At 38.7% G+C, this 19,858-nt stretch overlaps 1 protein-coding gene across 10 annotated transcripts; it reads right to left on the bottom strand.

Annotated features, from left to right (window-relative positions):
- Positions 1 to 461: 461 nt before the first annotated feature.
- Positions 462 to 17,451, bottom strand: LOC121313980 (E3 SUMO-protein ligase PIAS2-like). Of its 10 annotated transcripts, none has more exons than XM_041246768.1 (16): positions 17,384 to 17,451; positions 16,620 to 16,709; positions 14,497 to 14,965; positions 14,284 to 14,368; positions 14,111 to 14,161; positions 13,408 to 13,498; positions 9,685 to 9,819; positions 5,543 to 5,648; positions 4,641 to 4,714; positions 3,405 to 3,565; positions 2,986 to 3,119; positions 2,296 to 2,500; positions 1,376 to 1,515; positions 1,119 to 1,175; positions 927 to 964; positions 462 to 803 (listed from the first exon to the last, which is right to left on the bottom strand). In XM_041246768.1, the coding sequence occupies exons 3-16, from the start codon at positions 14,960 to 14,962 to the stop codon at positions 594 to 596; spliced, it is 1,953 nt and encodes a 650-aa protein (XP_041102702.1). In that variant the 5' UTR covers positions 14,963 to 14,965; positions 16,620 to 16,709; positions 17,384 to 17,451; the 3' UTR covers positions 462 to 593. The 10 variants fall into 10 exon arrangements, with proteins under 10 accessions (XP_041102702.1, XP_041102728.1, XP_041102718.1 ...); XM_041246794.1 differs by having other exon boundaries at positions 16,656 to 16,709; positions 17,384 to 17,434; XM_041246784.1 differs by lacking the exon at positions 17,384 to 17,451 and adding an exon at positions 17,179 to 17,377 and having other exon boundaries at positions 16,656 to 16,709.
- Between the last annotated feature and the right edge of the window lie 2,407 nt (positions 17,452 to 19,858).

A 19,858-nucleotide genomic window follows, 5' to 3' on the forward strand; every position in this document is an offset into this window, starting at 1 on the left:
ACTGTGGACCCGCCCACATGGTCTACATACAGCACAGTACATACAATTTTATTGAAAAGTTTTTGTTATTTTTTATTATTATTGCTGTGTGTAACCGAGTCAATCAAGAAATTGAAAAAAAGTATAATTATTATTTTTTCTTTTTTGATTTTAGAAAGTTGTTGAGCTGCAGGTGAACACCACCTCAGGTGCGTCTCAGAAATGCACTCATTTGAGTTTCAACGTTTGTACAGAAAACAATTATTAACTTACACATAACTAACATTGCCATTTTAGGGTCTGGTATGTACATTCAATGTCCATTTTGTTTTTATTCAAAAAGGCATAAATGCAATATATATATATATATATATATATATATATATATATATATATATATATATATTATATATATATATATATCTAGATAATATAATATATATATTTTGTTTTTTTAAATTATTTTGACTTTTTTCAATTTTCCTTTTTTGTTAAATGCATGTAAAAACAATGGGCAAGTTTGTTTGGTGGCAGCATTTCATACTGCTCTGCAGAGGAGAGGGGTGAGGTGTGGTGGGTGGTCAATCACACTTCAAGTGTCATCTAAAAAGTCACTAATCCAAAGAAATGATGTCAGTGATGCTGGTTCCTCTCCCAGCCTCATTCCTGCTGGAGCTGCTGCTGCTGCTGTGGTGGCTGCTGCTCTCCTGGTGATGGTGGCTGGCTGTGGAGGAGGATGAAGCAGAGATGATTCCTCCACTTGTGGGGGCTGCTGCCTGTAACGTGCTGCCCAGGCTATCCAGGAACATCGGAGCACAGTACTGCTGGGGAGTGCAATAAGGGTTTCAAGACTCACATTGCAAACAGCACTTAACCTAACAGCATTGTCTCAAATCAGTTCTTAAAGCTCTCGGTCATAAATAAAATCACGCCCCAAAAGATCATACCTGCGAGTCTCCTTGAATTAGTGAAAGGAAATCCAGACCTAGAAACAGAATTCAGAAATGTATTACTTATAGGACAAACTGAAGACAAATGAATGGCGGGTGTCAGTAAGGCATTTAAAGACCGTGGGTGTCTGAAAAATGACATTTCTGGAAAACTAAATTTTAATGTCAATTGATAGTTGATAATATCACCTTTGTAGAAAATCATTGGACGGTTGTCTACAGCATTGTTTCCATCACAATAAACTGCTAGAAGTGAAATAAAAAACAATAAAACAAACTTGAATTTCAGTTTCACCACAACAATCTGCTAGAAGTGAAATAAAAACAAAACAACTTGAATTTCAATTCCACCACTACCGAGCCTTTTTTATAACTCTGGATGACAGAAACAGTACAAGCTTCAGCCTGGAGTTACTGTACGGAGGGCAGCAGTTTGAACCCTGTACCTTGCATGTCCGTGGGGATGGTGGAGAGTGTTGAATGATGGAATGGAACTGCATAGTCAGAGAGTGCAGAGGGCAGGAAGGATGTATCCACAGTCTGCATGCTGGGCCCGCACCCTGCAGAGGGCTGGTATGATACCACTCTGGAGACACACAGGCAGAATGCAGTGAGAGTCTGGCCTGGCAGCACAACCTTACAACTAGTTAAGTGGTTGTAGATACAAAACATATTAGCTGTTGTGCACACACATAGCTATGCAGTTTTCTATGAAGTTGACCAACAAGTATTTATAATTAAAAAAACATATCTGGTACTACGCCAAGTTAAATATATCTATGTTTGCAAGTAATGCTTCAGTTAGTTTTGTACTTCCTTGCTCAGATCCCCTAGAGGTCAGATCCACCCTAACCGTTTATCCGCCATGATGCTGCTGTTAGTAGCATGCATTACAACTACCCTATTATTGAAATAATCAAAAGCAATCAGACCCCAGTTAAATACAGCTGCAGGAACAACTCCTAGTTGTAAACTTACTCAGTGAGAGACTTAATCGTGCTGTGATGAGAAGCAAGATCAGTTAGCTGGGGCCTGAAAGCTGAAGCCTGAGAAATCATTTCAATAATAAGAACAGAAGTTGTGAATGCCTGTGGCAAGTTGCAAAAAACACATTCAATAAAAAAATATCTCCTTTAAAGATGTTCCCCTTAAAAGGTTTCTCAAGGTTTAAGGGTGTTGCAAAGAGCAGGTTAATCAAAACTATATATACATGTTACACTTAAACTGAATACTTAAGCCATTTTACGCAATGTGCCAGATTTTGGTGCAGGACTAGCGAGATTTTAACCGTACATTAGGTTATACAGCTTTTAACACCTTTATGTCAGGTCTAGAATCAAAAGCAGATGCTGAAGTAAACCCCCACCTGGTGTTTACTGAGCCCTTGCCATGACCCTCCTCTGTCTTCATGTTCATGTAGAGGCAACGCTTCTTAAGAGATTGCTCCTCCTCCTCCTCCTCGTCCTCAGAGGAGCTCTCTATTGTCAGGTCGATCACGTCTGCTTTCTTCACTCCTATGGGCTCACTGCCGGCAGCCAGCACAGAGCATGAGCGTGTCACCACACTGGAGCCTGCAAACACACAGAGACCCAATATAGAGTCACGCACACACAGACAGACATCACAGAGCACGAGGGGCTTGCCACACTGGAGCATGCAAACACATAGAGCCAATAGAGTCACGCACGCACGCACAGACAGACAGACAACCGGCCAGCCAGATATCCATCACAGATCATGAGGGGCTCACCACACTGGAACCAGGTCCAACACACACATACAGTGTTTGCAGATTCTAGCACACACACAGTTAATCTGGAGTCTGCAAGTTCTCACATGCACGCAGAGTTGGTGCAACATGTACAAGCTCACACAGAAAGAATAATGCTACATGGTCATTCCCGCTCAAGTGTAATAATGGTTACTCAATCTCAATGACTTAAATTAAAATGGGTTTGGAAAGCCCTTGAAACAAGCTTTATTTATTTCCACTTCTCAGAATTTGCTTCACTTGGGTTGGGATGACCCGCAGAGATCTTGGCACTTGGGTGCTCACTTTCAGTTTTAGTAGAACACGGGCTTGACACTTTCAGAGCCTCTTTCTTTGGTCTCATTGGGCACCAGGTTCCATCTTCCTGGAATTTTATTTCATCGACATCCAAACATTCATTTAAGATTTCCATGAAAAGCCTGAAAAAAATTAAATAAAAATGAAGAAATTCAACACAAACCCTATTAGCTGAGGCTAAACCCAACCCAAAGCATGCCCCAGGGAGAAGGCATCAGAAATCTGACAATGCTGTTAACCCAGCAGGCAGACCTACAGCCCACAGTCTTAGCTACAAGGCAAAATCCTGGTTACAGCCAAGTGCATGCAACTAGGAAAAGCTAATTTTTACTCAAAAAGGAAAGTTACATACATTTATACAGCAAATATATAGATGCAGCACTGTCCCCAGGAATGACACAACTCACCCATCTATTCTAAGACTTTCGTAAGCTGCTTTCTTATCACAGACAGGACAAATCCAGGTGGACTTCTTTTCATTCATCTGCAGGTACAGTGCTGCGTCGAAGCACTGGAGATGAGAGCACGTCACCGCGCGGCAGGGAACCGCCAAGCGCATCTTACCCAGCTGGGGGGTGGGGGGGAGCAATAGTTTCAGTCAGGCAAACACTATTCACATTACAAAATGAGCAGTCACATACTGGCAACATCTGAAAACAAATAAGGGTGTTCAGGGGAAATCACTGCTGGATTAAAATTAGGGCTCCTGATTTTCGATTTTAACATAAAACAACCCCCCCCCCCGATGCAAAAAAATGAAATCGGTGTATGCCAATAAACATCGGAAAGCAACAGAAAAACTGTGGAAATGGTTACTCAATTCATGATGACCACCCTTTTCTTATTTAAAAAAAAAAAACAAAAAAAAAAAAACTAAAGAATACACCTTTCCCAGTGCAGATGGGCAATGTCCCTCCTTCCCATCTTGTACCTATTATTGATTCGCCCTGAATACTTTAAACCCACCCCAATTACAGAGTGACACACAAAAACCACAAAAGAATGTGGCCATAAGGACTCTGTTGTGGAAGACAGGAAAGAAAAGGTACATTTGAATTATGCAAGTACTGTCAAGTTACTATACATACACAGCAAAAATCAAAGAGTAACCAAAAACAATAATTCCATACAGTACAGAAAAAAAAAATTTACATAAAACTCAAAAATAGCTAAAGGTAAGCACCAAAAAATGGAATTAATAAAAACCAAAAAGCAGAAGCCCTAATTATAATACCAGATTCTGTTGAAGCAACGCCACGGTTTGAACGATCCCCCCTGACCCCAACTTTCAGCTGAAAGTCGAATTTTCACCATTCATTTCCGGTTTTTCATAACCATGCGCAAATAATGCCAGAGGGGAAATACTGTGGCTCACTAGAAAAAAACTGTAATAGTTGCTCTGTGCATGAATGATTCACACAATTGCTGCATCATCAATTATAAAGGTTCAGATGACGACAACATGGAGCTCGGCGGTTTCGGATCAGAGGATGTAGACTCCACAGTCTGACTGATTACGCTTCCCTGTTACACTACAATCCGTATTTTTGTGGCGCTGATCTTAAAGTTAATGGCAATTTAGACAAACGTTGCCATGACAAGTCAGATGGAAGGGGGAGCAGGAGCAAAAAGAGAGCACTTACTGGGCACAACAGTGACACTCTTAAGCTTGTGGTGGCAATCTCACTGTCGGGATCTGCAGTTAGCTTCTCTTTTACTGGAGGAGGAAACAGCGACAATAAAAATATATCAATTAATTTTAATATGCTCAATTTAAGAAAAAGTATCAACAATACAAGAACAAGAACTATAGCGGGCTTGTATCAGGCTGTAGGAGTATGTTGTGACGTCAGCGCACAGGCTAGGACCAAAATTAATCTGGGAAAGCTTTTTTCTCCCATTTTCATGTTAAAGCTTCATGAACCTGTCAGTATCTTTCTTGTAGTGCAGATCAGCACAGGCTAGCATCTGACTTTCTGTGGATGGTCTATAAGCTGTGCCGGTAGCCTGAGAACAGGCTCTGTCATGCATCCTATCTCTCCTGTCTATTTCAACAACACTAAAGGGCTGCTTAGTGTTCTACAGCTACCAGTGCTTGACTTATTTAACTCACTGAATATCCAGATAAAAAGCAAAAAGTACATAAAAAAAAGAATATTTTATATATATATATATAAACAAACAGGGAAAACATTCTTCCAACAGCAACAGTGCCTCTCAACAAAGGCTTTACGGTCTGTTAGGTGACTCATCTCTTGACGCTTATCTACCATTGCAGTCGACTACCAGTACAGTCTTCACTGAAGAGCATGATCACTTACAGTTGTTGATGACTGAAATCAGGGGTATAGATGCAAGCCTACAGAGAGCACTGACAAATCATTGGCAGTTTTCATAAGTTACTGCAATGAAGCAATCTTGCCTGTCTCCGGCCAGGTTCTGAGCACTTTGCATTGAGACACTGAACCGACTGATCCCAGATGGCTCCTAAAGAATCCCAGAGACAATGTGGCTTGGTAATCCATTTCATAACCCTTCTACTTACTCAAAGCTCGAGAATGGTCAGAGTTTCGAATGCCTTTCATCTTTAACCTCTGCAACAGCAGTGAAGACGTGAGCTGCCTCACAAGGTACACAGACAATGAATAATTCTGGAGAAAGGGGAAAAAAAAGCTCATGCTGTAAATAGATTTCAAACACACATTCCCTATATTACAGCGACATTTATATAAACATGTACATGCACAAATGCATGCAGAGGTAACTTCACAAAAACATTATTGGGTGGGTGCATGCAAGTTTAATGTAAATAGTGTTCTTTAAAGCTAAGTGATGAAGATGTGAAATAATGACAAATATAAATGAATACGGTTTTAAATACCATTATACACAGCTGTAACAATTACTACAGTCACATGATTATTGTTTTGTGATTCAGCTTTTATTAGGGAGCTCCCCTAAATCCCTGGTTTAGATACAGGATATTAATGCTTGTGCCAGAGTAGCCGTCTGCCATGTGGGTGTGTGCATTCGCTGCTGAGTGACAGGCAGGAGATCGAGAAGGAGGATGCAGTTCAATGCAGGATTTATTTACATATCAACAGACTGAACAGCTCACGTGACACTACCAGCAATGGCAGCGCTCAGAACACATACAACAAACAAACACAGTGTATGAAAACTTTGGTAGGATCTACAATATCTGAACTAATCTTCTCTGTCCAATAATAAAACTAACCTTGCTGAAGAGATTGACCATGGTGGATAAACGGTTCAGTCGCTTACAGTTTACATTCAACTTGTTTTTTGGTCATGTGGGTATTTAACAAAAAAATCCCCCAAAAATTAAAATTATTAGTGTTAGCATATATTTTGTATGTTTCAAACATATTCTACCATCGCACTTCTCACGCTGTCTTGACACTCGGTATTCAGTACATAGTTTCCCCGAAACACTACAACTGCTATAGGTAGCCTCTTCGACGACCACAGCCTTAATAGTTCAGTTTGTGAAAAAGTGAATTCCTGTTCAGTCATTGCTTTCACCTCTTGTTTACAGTTTTCATTGATTGAACTAGCTGCCGGTGCCATGTCTACCAGAGAGCTGTAAACAATGATAGATGTGTAGCAAAAGTAAGAATAAATCAGGAATGTAGCATTTTAGTAAAGCTCAAATAGATGTGCTTCATACAATACACTTGGTGATGGCATTCTGCATCCATAGCCGCTCATCCTTGTACATACAAACTTGCTTTGTTTACATTTGAAACCCCTGCTCCATATGAAAGCAAGCAGCTTCAACAGACAGATGACAGGGATTCACTGCATGAAACAATGTGCACTGTTGAATCACTTTCACAATTATAGTAAAATAAATCAATCCACTTTTATACCTTAAAGGGAAAAATAAAAGGGTGGCAGTCAAGGGGTGAACCACCAAGTTATTGTGGAAATGGTGCCAGGGGAGAGGTGTGTGTAAAACAGTTTGTAACCATGAGTCTGAAGGTGGTAAACGAGCTGTGTAACTCATGGTTAAAGTGTCTGAAGTAGTGTTACGCGGTACATCAATACCTACGGTACATCATGACAGGGTAAAATAAAAAATATCGAAGTATCAGTTTTTCGATACCAGTGCCGTGTTTTTTTTTTTTTTTTTTTTTACTTTTAAAACAAAACTCTGTAATTGTGTGCTTTAAAAACAATATCAACTAAGCTTACTCATTTGTGCTTTGCTGAAGTGACCAACTACCCTGCGCATTCTGAAAAAATTAAATTACTGCAGCAGTGATGGCGAATGCGCAAGAGACTCTTGGTGTGGAACTATTTTGGATTTCAGCCAGATGACAACGGCAACCTGGTTGAACACGAACAACCGAAAAGGAGGAAACGCCACCAATTTATTGAAACTTCTTTCAGATCACCACCCCAAAGTTTACTTTGACTGTAGTTTCTTCTGTTCTTTTAGTTTAAGTGAATCCCAGTGCACATTACTTATATAAAAAAAAAAGTCACAGCAAAGACAGCACATAACAGGAACGTGCTAGAAGCTGATCAAAAGGGAGTTCATTGATGCTTGTTTGTTTTGTCATTATAGTGCATTTGCTAGAAAGTGCAAAAATATAATTTGCCGACATGTCACTCAAACTCTACAGCATGTCAAATTTTATGTGCATGTAATGTGACAGCTGTGAAACTCCTCTGTTATGAATTGCATGCATGAGTGGTGGAAAGACCACAATGAATGCAGACTTCATTGCCAGCATATCAGTATCCCTAACACTACAGGATCAATGCGACGCGTCACCTGCTGAGGAAAGCAGACCTAAAGCTTCTGAGTCACACTGCAGAAGTCCACCAATGCAACAGTTACAGGTTCAGCAAGAAAGCAATACAAATTACTTACAGTTTATTATAGTAGCCATAGTGGTTGCCTATTGTCTAAATTATTTTCTTTGCAAGATTTTTAACAACCAAAAGGAGCATGATGGGCCAGGTGGCCTCCTTTCGCTAGTAAAATGTCTTATTTTAAGATGCGCTGGGAGTTGTTTGACAGAGACATTTGGCTTGAATACGCTTAAACATAATTCTGTTCTAATAATAGCACGTAACAGGAAGGCATCAGTGGCCTTTTTAATTTATTTTTAGAAACGTAGCATTAAATACAATGCTTAACTTTGAATTGTTCACTATTGTATTGTGTATGTTAAGTAAAGCAGTTTTTTTTTATCCGCTAAATTAATTTTATTAAATTTGGAAGTGGTGATTTTCAAAATATCTAACACTATAAAATTGTAAAATGAACGTATCGTGTTTAAAATGAAAGACGTTTGTATGTATTCCCTAATGTAACATATTAGTGTTTGTTTAAAAATAAGTGTTTTACAATGTACATGAATCAATCAGGCTAGTCTAGTTTAGCATTATAATGTTTAATTGTTTTTCTTTCTGAAAGATTTGAACAGTATAGATTCATGGAGGTATAATGAATGTTTAAAGTGACTTTTTAAGAACATAAGAAATGTTACAAACAAGAGGAGGTCCATTTGGGCCCATCTTGTTCATTTGGTTGTTTACTGATCAAGCAAGAACCTCATCAAGCCACTTCTTGAAGTAACCGTGTAAATCAGCTTCCACAATAGCGTTTCATTTTATCATTCCTTGCTCACATTTTTAGGGAACTTCTAAGATACACCTGTATGTAAAACATCTGGCCTAGTTATAAAAAGTCTGCTTCAAGGAAAGTATTTGTGTGTTATTTTGTAATATATAAGAATTAAGAGATTCCTTGTGAATTAGTATTTGAAGCTGGCTGAAAGGCTCTTTTTTTATGTGTAAGAAATAAAGAAAATTGTGGGTTTTTACACTGCTTTCTCACCAGTTTTACTTACATTTTAGTTGGTGGAATTGGAACCGTTGAATGCACTAGAACTTGTTTTCAGCAGAATATATATAACAGCAAGCACTCCACCATGGTGTAGCATTATTAACTGTGTACTAGCCACTTATGCGCTTGCAAAAAACTGAATTTAGAAGCCATTTAACATGTAATGGACATAAGATCCAAAGTATCGTGACAGTATCGAATATCATGAAACTGTGCATGGTATCGTATCAATACTCCCTAAATGAGGTATCGCAGAACATTAGTCTAAAAGAGGTAAAAGCTGTGTAACTCATGGTTACAAAGTGTCTGAAGGTGGTAAGCACTGTGTAACTCATGGTTATAAAAGTGTCTGAAGGTGGTAAAAAAAACAACAACTTTTTAACCTCATTGTTTTCCATGTGATCCCCCATAGACCAGCGGTCTCCAATCCTGGTCCAAGAGAGCTGCAGGGTCTTGTGGTTTTCGTTTCAACCGGGCGCTCAGTTACTTAACAGAACTAATTACTGGCTTTTAATTAATCAATATTAACATGTGTTCCAGACCTTCAGCCATTGATGATGTAAAGTCACCTAGAAAACCTGCAGGATTGGGGCTCTCCAGGACCAAGGTTGGAGACCCCTGACATAGACAAATAATGTTAGAATTTGTTAAAGCATGATTCAAGAAAACAAAAACAAAATAATAATTTACTAGTCATTAATTAATGAGGTTGAGTAACTGATCTGCTCCATTTGAGCTGGAATGACCTGTTTGAGTAAAGCAGATCTCCTCATGTCTCAATACTGATGTGAACAGTGCCATACCTTGCCAATTTCTGGTGCCCATGTAACAGAGATCTGATTGGGCACAGCTGACGTTAGTCTAACCAGCGAGGTGATGTTTAATGGCCGGCCTGGCCTTTTCTGCTCCACTCCATTTTTGGGAGGAGGTGCATACCCCTGTAAAAAAACGAAATGCAGACTTTATATTTTTAACAGAACTGACATTTTCATCTGTCCAACTCAACTGGATTCACCACTGTGCACTACATATTTAATTTGTTTTTGCAAATAATGATCCAGGAAGGTAGATTGCAAAAGACTTTAGTTCTATGGCAAGAACTTCTTTAGCATTCTATCTGTCCAGTTTGTGTTCACTGTGAAAAATAAAAGTTGTTAACTTGTATTTTGAGAGATTATGTTCACCAGTTGCATTGTTAATATGAAACCTTGATTGTGCATCAATGGCAATACAAAAAAATGTATAAAAACATAGATGGTTGTTAAAACAGGTAGTACTGATTCGTCAATTTAAAATCAAACAGAAATGCACGACTGGGAAACAAACATATTATATATATATATATATATATATATATATATATATATATATATATATATATATATATATACACACACACACACACACACACACACACACACACACACTGAACAAAAATATAAATGCAACAATTTCAAAGATTTTACTGAGTTACAGCTCATATAAGGAAATCAGTCAATTGAAATAAATTCATTAGGCCCTAATCTATGGATTTCACATGACTGGGAATACAGATATGCATCTGTTGGTCACAGATACCTTAAAAAAAAAAAAAAAAAAAAAAAAAAAAAAGGTAGGGGCATGGATCAGAAAATCAATCAGCATCTGGTGTGACCACATTTTGCCTCATGCAGCGCGACACATCTCCTTCGCAAAGAGTTGATCAGGCTGTTGATTGTGGCCTGTAGAATGTTGTCCCACTCCTCTTCAATGGCTGTGTAACGTTAACATCCGCAAACCGCTCGCCCACACGATGCCATACAAGCTGTCCGCCATCTGCCCGGTACAGCTGAAACCCGGGATTCATCCGTGAATAGCAAACTTCTCCAGCATGCCAGTAGCCATCGAAGGTGAGCATTTGCCCACTGAAGTCGGTTACAATGTCAAACTGCAGTCAGGTCAAGACCCTGGTGAGGACGACGAGCAGGCAGATGAGCTTCCCTGAGACGGTTTCTGACAGTTTGTGCAGAAATTCTTCGGTTGTGCAAACCCACAGTTTCATCAGCTGTCTGGATGGCTGGTCTCAGATGATCCCGCAGGTGAAGAAGCTGGATGTGGAGGTCCTGGGCTGGTGTGGTTACACGTGGTCTGCGGTTGTGAGGCCAGTTGGATGTACTGCCAAATTCTCTAAAACCTGTCAGGTGGATGGATTATCTTGGCAAAGGAAAAACGCTCACTAACAGGGATGCAAACAAATTTTTGCACAAAATTTGAGAGAAATAAGATTTTTGTGCATATGGAAAATTTCTGGGATCTTATTTTAGCTCATGAAAAATGGGACAAACAGTTTACATGTTGCGTTTATGTTTTTGTTCAGTGTGTGTGTGTGTGTGTGATAAATATATATAGACATACATACACACACACACATACATACAGTGCCTTGCAAAAGTATTCAGACCCCTGACCAATTCTCTCATTTTACCGAATTACAAATGGTACATTGAAATTTCGTTCTGTTTGATATTTTATTTTTAAACACTGAAACTCAGAATCAATTATTGTAAGGTGAGATTGGTTTTATGTTGGGAAATATTTGTAAGAAAAATAAAAACTGAAATATCTTGCTTGCATAAGTATTCAACCCCTGTGCTGTGGAAGCTCCCAGTTTGCACCGATGAAAGAAATTGCCCTAACGAGGACACAATTACCTTACCATTGGCCCCCACCTGTGAACCATTAAAGTTGCTGTCACATTTTCTGGATAAAAACTCCACTGTTGAAGGATCATTGGTAAGGCTGTGAATCTGAAGGAAAATGAAGACCAAAGAGCATTCTACAGAAGTTGGTGATAAAGTAATACAAATGCATAGATTAGGGAAAGGATGCAAAATAATATCCAAGTGTTTGGATATCCCAGTGAGCACAGTTGGATCAATAATCAGGAAGTGGAAGCTGCATCACACCACCCAGGCACTGCCAAGAAAAGGCCGTCCCTCAAAACTCAGCGCTCAAACAAGAAGGAAACTTGTGAGAGAAGCCACAGAGAGGCCAACAATCACTTTGAAGGAGCTACAGAATTCAGTGGCTGGGAGTGGAGTAATAGTGCACTAGTCAACCTTATCATGAGCTCTGCATAACATTGGTCTGTATGGGAGGGTGGCAAGAAAGAAGCCGTTACTCAAAAAGTACCATCTGAAAGCATGTCTGGAGTTTGCCAGAAAGCATGAGAGTGACCCAGCTGCGATGTGGGAAAAGGTTTTGTGGTCAGATGAGACCAAGATAGAGCTTTTTGGCCAAAACTCAAAGCGCTGTGTGGCGCAAATCTAACACTGCCCATGCCTCAAGACACACCATCCCTACAGTGAAGTATGGTAGTGGCAGCATCATGCTGTGGGGATGCTTCTCATCAGCAGGGACTGGGCATCTTGTTATAATTGAAGGAAGAATGGATGGAGCAAAATACAGGAAAATACTGCAAGAGAATCTGCTTCAGTCCACTAAAAAACTGAAGCTTGGGAGGAAATTTACCTTTCAGCAGGACAATGATCTCAAGCACAAGGCCAAAGCAACATTGGAGTGGCTCAAGAACAAAAAGGTGAATGTCCTACAGTGGCCCAGTCAAAGTCCTGATCTCAGTCCCATTGAGAATCTGGTCACTATTTGAAAACTGCAGTCCACAAGCGTCGAACAACCAACCTGAACAACCTGGAGCAAATCTGCCAAAAAGAATGGGGCAAAATCACTCTGACACTGTGCAAAGCTGGTACATACTTACCCCAAAAGACTTCAAGCTGTTATTGCAGCGAAAGGTGGCTCTACCAAATATTAATGTGTGGGGGTTGAATACTTATGCAAGTAAGATATTTCAGTTTATTTTTCTTAAATATTTCCCAACATAAAACCAATGTCACCTTACAATAATTGATTTTGAGTTTGAGTGTGGGGGTTGAATACTTATGAAAGTAAGATATTTCAGTTTATTTTTCTTAAAAATATTTATCACTAACTTCTGTAGAATGCTCTTTGGTCTTCATTTTCCTTCAGATTCACAGCCTTACCAATGATCCTTCAACAGTGAGGTTTTTATCCAGAAAATGTGACAGCAACTTTAAGGGTTCACAGGTGAGGGCCAATGGTAAGGTAACTGTGTCCTCGTCAGGGCAATTTCTTTCATCGGTGCAAATTGGGAGATCCACAGCACAGGGGTTGAATACTTATGTAAGCAAGATATTTCAGTTTTTGTTTTTCTTAAAAATATTTCCCAACATAAAACCAATGTCACCTTACAATAATTGATTTTGAGTTTAAGTGTTTTAAAATAAAATATCGAATAGAACGAAATTTCAACGTACCATTTGTAATTCAGTAATATGAGAGATTTGGTCAGGGGTCTGAATACTTTTGCAAAGCACTGTGTGTGTGTGTGTGTGTGTGTGTGTGTATATATATATATATATATATATATATATATATATATATATATATATAGACACACACACACACACACACACACACACACACACACATATATAACAAACACTTACAGGTAAGGGAAAAATCTTTCCGTTGACTTTGATACACAAACTGTTTGGGTAATTGTCTTCTTGAGGGCAGCTCGTCTCTGCTAGGCAAAACCTAATAGCAAAGGAAAATCACATCTGAAAATGTATTTCAACAGTCACACTGCACCTGCAGGGGAATACAGTTCTCTTGCTACACCAGTCAATACAGGGGGACTATACACAGGACAGCTCATGGACGTGCATTGGGAACTGTTTCCCATGAATGAGGATAGCCGTGTACGGAACATGTTAGTTGCTTTTGGCCATTCTCATTAAATAAACACAGCACTTCACGCACGGTAATTAAATATTCAGTTTACATGACAAGGAAGATGTATGGAAAAGAAAGTATGTTTAAACTTAAAATACTGTATTCATTATTTATAACTGAATAACTTTCAAATTACACTGGCTTGCTAAACAGTTGTTGAGCTTATACAGTATGAGGAAAGTAATTTTCATGAATTCACTTTCTTTGGTTTTAAAATGTCTTCAGTTAATTATTGTTAATTATAATGTAATTATTGTACATCTTTTATAAAAAAAAAAACAAAAAAAACCCACATAAGCACCTCAAACTACCAACCAATAAAACACAGCTGCAGTTTTAATCCCCAATCGTTTCTATACCCACCCTGTTTAAAAAGTAACAGCGTCAAGAGTCCAAACTGATCAGGAAACTTACCTCATCTGAATCTGGACCATATAATCTCTCCTACCACCTGGCAGAAAATCCCTTAGGGGAAACAAAGGGGAAAAGAAAAGGCTGCCTCAGTTGATTCTCTTGTCAATAGGGATAAAAAAAAAAAAAAAAGATACTCACGTTCAAGAGATTTGCATACAATGACATACAATTACCTGGAGATGCAAACTTCTCTGACTTGATGTGGAGTTAATGCAAAGATGAAAAACTTCTCTTGAAACCGTTGAATACTACTTGCACCTACAAATGACAACATTTAAAGTCTAATTCAACAGCATAGCTAACTTTAATGTGACATAATTTCCACCTAATACAAAATGTTTGATATAAAGGGATTTCAGAGTGCTGCCTGTGTTACAAGCCCTTACCCAGACTTGAAGGTTTGATGAGAACATCCAGCACATCATAGAAGGGCAAGCTTTTCATCTGGACATCGGGGTGGACCGGGGGCATGGCCGTGGCAGTTGGCTGCTGCATATCCAGCCTGGGCTTAGTCTCATGCAATAGCACAGCACTGACACCAGCTGAATGGGAAGTAACCGAGCCAGTGGGGTGAGAGTTATCAATGGCCACTGCCAGGTCAGACTCCAGCAGGGAGGAGCAGTTACTGTCCTGGGAGTAGGACCTGAGAGCCGACAGGTCTGGGAGACTTTCAATGGTCCTGGGGTAGCGGCGTCTGTACAGTTCCTTTATTTTGATTTGGACAGCGGGGCTGCAGCCACTTTTTAGCAAATGCAAGACCCTCAACAGGAGTTCATGCTTGCGACCGCTTTTGTTCCGTCCAGCAAAGCCTAATAATACCTGTAGTTCTGACACACGGAAACTTGATATCATATTCTGAAAAATACAAGAACATTAGGAAAGTTTGTGCACAGTAGGCTTTTTAAAATTGTACCCTCCTCTATAGTACTGAATACAAAAAAGACAGGAAACATGGCAAGCGTTAACCTCTTGTAGCATTCAAAATTAAAATAACCTTTATAAATGATACTTAATAAAGACAACTATTTATTGCAGTTTGCAGGGAGACAAAATTATCTTTCCCATTGCACTCATTTTTTACATATATATATTATATATTAGTGCAATGGGAAAGTGAAAATTAAAACCTTGATCATGGTGGATACGTGACAGATTACTGTATATATAACTAACTTTATTCTCATTTTAGAAATTGCAACATAGCAGTGAACTGAAGTGAAATATCAGCCCCTAGGAACATTATTTTATAAAAGCAATCAATCCTCTTTAAGGCTAAACTTCTTCAGCATTAAGGACAGACAGCAGTTCTGTACTCATCTGATGCTTTACTGTGTAAGTCTCTGTTCAGCTATCTGTCTTTCTAAATTACTATGATAAAAAGAAAAAACACTCAGATTTATAATTTGATGTGTGGTGGGCATCAACTAAACATTGCAGGATTAATAAATTAAACAGATGTGTACACAGAAGTTAACAGTTTCCATTACTGCTTGGCTTTTTTTTTTTTTAATTTGTATTGATTATGGGAAAAAATGCAGTGGAATACTGTAGTCCCCCCCCCCCGAAAAGTTCAAAATGTTTTAAAATGATGTTGCCTTGAGTAACAAAAAACATAAAATTGTTAACTTATCTTTAAATATCATCCAACAATAAAACACTATTTAAAAGAGACTGGTCATTCATATTACTGTGAAAGTAATAGCAGGAGCATACATATTACTAATTTGGCTCACTTGAGCGATCGGGTACATCATCTAGCAGGCTGGAGTCTTTAGTCCATACCTTTGGGGAATGCAGCCCCACTGTGCTGTCAACCAGGTCTACTTTCTTTCCAGTAAAATTAAACATCGGAAACATTGTACCTGAGCAGAGCGAGGAATTGTTTTTCGCGTGTAAAATTCTACATGACAGAGTGACACTGACGATTAAGAGGAATAAAAAAACAGAACAGTAAACACCTCTATATGCAGACAAGCTGTATTCATGAAAGGTCGTGTTTCAGAATTTGACACCCCCCACGAAAAATAAATAAATGAATAGTTAAAATACAAGCTATTTATTTTAAAACACTTTGTAGGCATTCAATTAGCTACATTAGTTTTAAATAAACCTAAAATATAAATTCAGGATCTCATCCAGCAACATGAAATGTTGGTAGGGAAAAAAGTACAGATCTTTTATGAATACAGGACTGTATGTAAAATTCACACTGAGAATACAAAAAAAAACAAAAATAAAAAGAAACAGAAGTGTACTATATAATATGTGCCACATTTATCCCCAGTGGGAAAACAAACTTCAACTGTACAGTACCACTAGACTTAATATCACATTAACCACTAAGTTTATTTTGTGTTGCTAGCCACCTTTGATTTCACAATGGATCAACATGCAGTAAACACAGAAATAATAATGCATTGTTCCCTCCAAATTGTGGGTTAAACCACACCCGTCCCCAAAAAATCGTTTGAATAAAAACCCACAAAAAAACAATAAAAGCCCAACTGACCCTTCATTTATACGGTCCATGCTTGCTTGTTCTTACTTGTTAATCCTTTTTTCTTTACATTTCCTTAACAAATGGGATCGTAAAGTGCATCTAAAATGTCAAGCATATTTCCAAAAACCCATTAAAAGGGGAAAAAACAGACATGTTTATATATTACACACACTATATAAAAAACACATTTAAACAGATGTGCTACTACTAAACCAGTACATTTGAATGCATAATAAAATAAATACGTAAACAAATGCTAAATGTTTTTTGGCAGCAGACTGTATAATAACGTATGCACAAAGTATAATGCCAGTAAAAAACACTTATTAACCGTGTCAGACAATATACAATTTACGTAGAATGCTATTGATTTGCCCTTGAATTGGCCGTTATAACCTGTTAGTTTGAAATAATTAACACAAAATGCCTTAAAAAAACACATACATTAAACAGTCGGAATTTATCTGGGAAAAGTGCTACACCAGAACATTTCAATGAAACAACTAAAATCTGGAGCACGGGCCTAAAGATATATATTACATACTGTTGAAAAAGAAGATAGACTAACCTCAAACCACAGAACATCAACAGTCACACGGTCACACTTAAAAATAAATGTCTAAGTTATATTTACAGGCTTCCAACGCTGATGGTTGAAAGTGTTTTTATTCAGTTTTTATGATATCTTATATCCTAACGCATCTCCCTGTTTGACAGGGATGCGCTGCTGCACTTTCTTAGCGTAGCAGTATTAATAAAACACTTTCTCCTACCCTCAGCTCCTCAAAATCAGCCATTTTCTTGCCGCGACCATCCTGCACCTCGCCAGGTCTTCGGCCACGTGACCAGGGAAGGGCGTCCCAGCAACACGGTTCAATCAATGCACTGTAAATTACTCCTGAATTTGGTTCGTCGCTGGAGGGACTAAACAGCGTTCTAGCTAGGATTATAGTATACACACATTCTGTACTATCGTGATACCAATTGCAATGTAAAACTCACAGTTAGTAAGGTAAGGTTGTCTGATCAATTATTGGTGTTTACTGCAGAAATGATTGGCATATTAGACATTTAGCCATATGGAATGGTTAAATGATGTCAGACCTGAGAGAGTAATATTCTCTTCTATTATGGCAATTGAATCAGGGGTATCTAAGGCTAGACAGGATATTGTATGGGAAAACAGACATCTGTATAACGCGTTGTTTTATAAAAGAATAAGTGTGATTTTTATTTGGATTCATATATTGGAATAAGGGGAAATGAAAGAGGAGATTTAATGGCAAAAATTCAACACAACAGGATCCAATAGACATGAACATTTCATAGGGTAGGACAGATGTACACAGCATTGTCAAGACGAAGGTTTTGATAAAATGACAAGAACAGTGGAATAGTGATGAAAAAGGGAGACATTGTTTTAACATTTGTCCAGTGGTTGATAAGAAGGTACACAAGAGAGGAAATAATCTGGAGTAGAATTAGAGTAGGACATTGTGCCATTAATAAATATTGTGCCTTAATATCAGGGGGCGGAGGGGTGCACCTGGTCAAGAACAAGGGACAGAGGGCTGTGGTTGGTCAGGGTTATTACGTTGGTCAGATGTTGTTGGCGGGCTAATGGCTATTTAAGGGAGCCTGCGACAGTGTAGCCAGATTGGTGGTTTTCCAGCCAGATTTTGTTTTTTTTTTTATTATTATTATTATTATTATTATTATTATTATTATTATTATTATTAATAATAATGTACTGTATCAACTTAAACCAAAAATGTGAAGCAAAATATATATTACATAGCCATAACTAGCTATGAGTATATACATACAGTGCCTGTAGAAAGTCTACACCCACTTAAACTTTTTTTCACATTTTGTTTTGTCACTGCCTCAGAGTTTCATGCATTTAAATGAGGATTTTTTTTCCCCACTTATCTACACACCATACTCCACACTGTTAAGGGGGGAAAAGTTTTGAGTTAATACTTGGTGGAAGAACCTTTGGCAGCAATTCCAGCTGTGAGTCTGTTGGGATAGGTCTCTACCAACTTTGCACACCTACATTTGGCAATATTTGACCATTCTTCTTTACAAAACTGTTCAAGCTCTGTCAAGTTCCTTGGGGAGCGTTGATGGACAGCAATCTTCAAGTCATGCCACAAATTTTCGATTGGATTGTAGGTCGGGGCTCTGACTGGGCTACTCAAGGACTGTTACCTTTTTGCTCCTTAGCCACTCCAGTGTAGCTTTGGCTGTGTGCTTCGGGTCATTGTCATGCTGAAAGGTGAACTTCCGTCCCAGTTTCAGCTTTCTTGCAGAGTGCAGCAGGTGTTCCTCAAGGACTTCTCTGTACTTTGCTCCATTCATTTTCCCTTCTATCCTGACAAGTGCCCCAGTCCCTGCCGATGAGAAACATCCCCATAACATGATGCTGCCACCACCATGCTTCACAATAGGGATGGTGTTCTTTGGGTGATGCGCTGTGTTGGGTTTGCGCCACACATAATGCTTTGCATTTAGGCCAAAAAGTTTAATTTTAGTTTCATCAGACCACAAAACTGTTTGCCACATGGCTACAGAATCTCTTGAGTGTTTTTTTGCATACTTCAAACGGGATTCAAGGTGGGCTTTCTTGAGTAATGGCTTCCTTCTTGCCACCCTACCATACAGGCCAGATTTGTGGAGTGCTTGGGATATTGTTGTCACATGCATACTTTGACCAGTCTTGGCCATAAAAGCCTGTAGCTCTTGCAAAGTTGCCATTGGCCTCTTTGTAGCCTCTCTGATCAGTCTCCTTCTTGCTCGGAGGGACGGCCTAATCTTGGCAGGATCTTGGTGGTGCCATACACCTTCCACTGCTTAATAATCATCTTGACCGTGCTCCAGTGGATATCAAGGCCTTTGATATTTTTTTATACCCATCCCCTGATCTGTGCCTTCAGGATTGCTATTACAAGGGGGGTGGACACTTATCCAACCAAGCTATTTCAGTTTTTATTTTTAATTAATTTTCTACAAATTTCTAGAATATTTTTTTCACTTGGAAGTTGTGGCATAGGATGTGTAGATAAATGAAAGAAAAAAAATCATTTAAAGCATTTTACATGGTTTTGGGAAAGGGAGATCGTGTCTAACTAACTTGCTTGATTTTTTTGAGGATGCAACATCGATAATGGATAATTGCAAAGCATATGACATGGTTTATTTAGATTTCCAGAAAGCTTTTGACAAAGTCCCGCACAAAAGATTAA

Source organism: Polyodon spathula, chromosome 1 (assembly GCF_017654505.1).
Source record: "Polyodon spathula isolate WHYD16114869_AA chromosome 1, ASM1765450v1, whole genome shotgun sequence".
Taxonomy (NCBI): domain Eukaryota; kingdom Metazoa; phylum Chordata; class Actinopteri; order Acipenseriformes; family Polyodontidae; genus Polyodon; species Polyodon spathula.

What these genes read in the sequence shown, in the direction of transcription:
- LOC121313980 (XM_041246752.1), bottom strand. Translation starts at nt 17,407, where the DNA reads ATGGCTGATTTTGAGGAGCTGAGG. An exon ending in AAGGGCTCAGTAAACACCAG is followed by an intron (nt 1,516 to 2,295) that starts GTGGGGGTTTAC and finishes GTGTGTCTCCAG; the next exon opens with AGTGGTATCATACCAGCCCT. An exon ending in CATCCCCACGGACATGCAAG is followed by an intron (nt 1,176 to 1,375) that starts GTACAGGGTTCA and finishes TTTCACTTCTAG; the next exon opens with CAGTTTATTGTGATGGAAAC.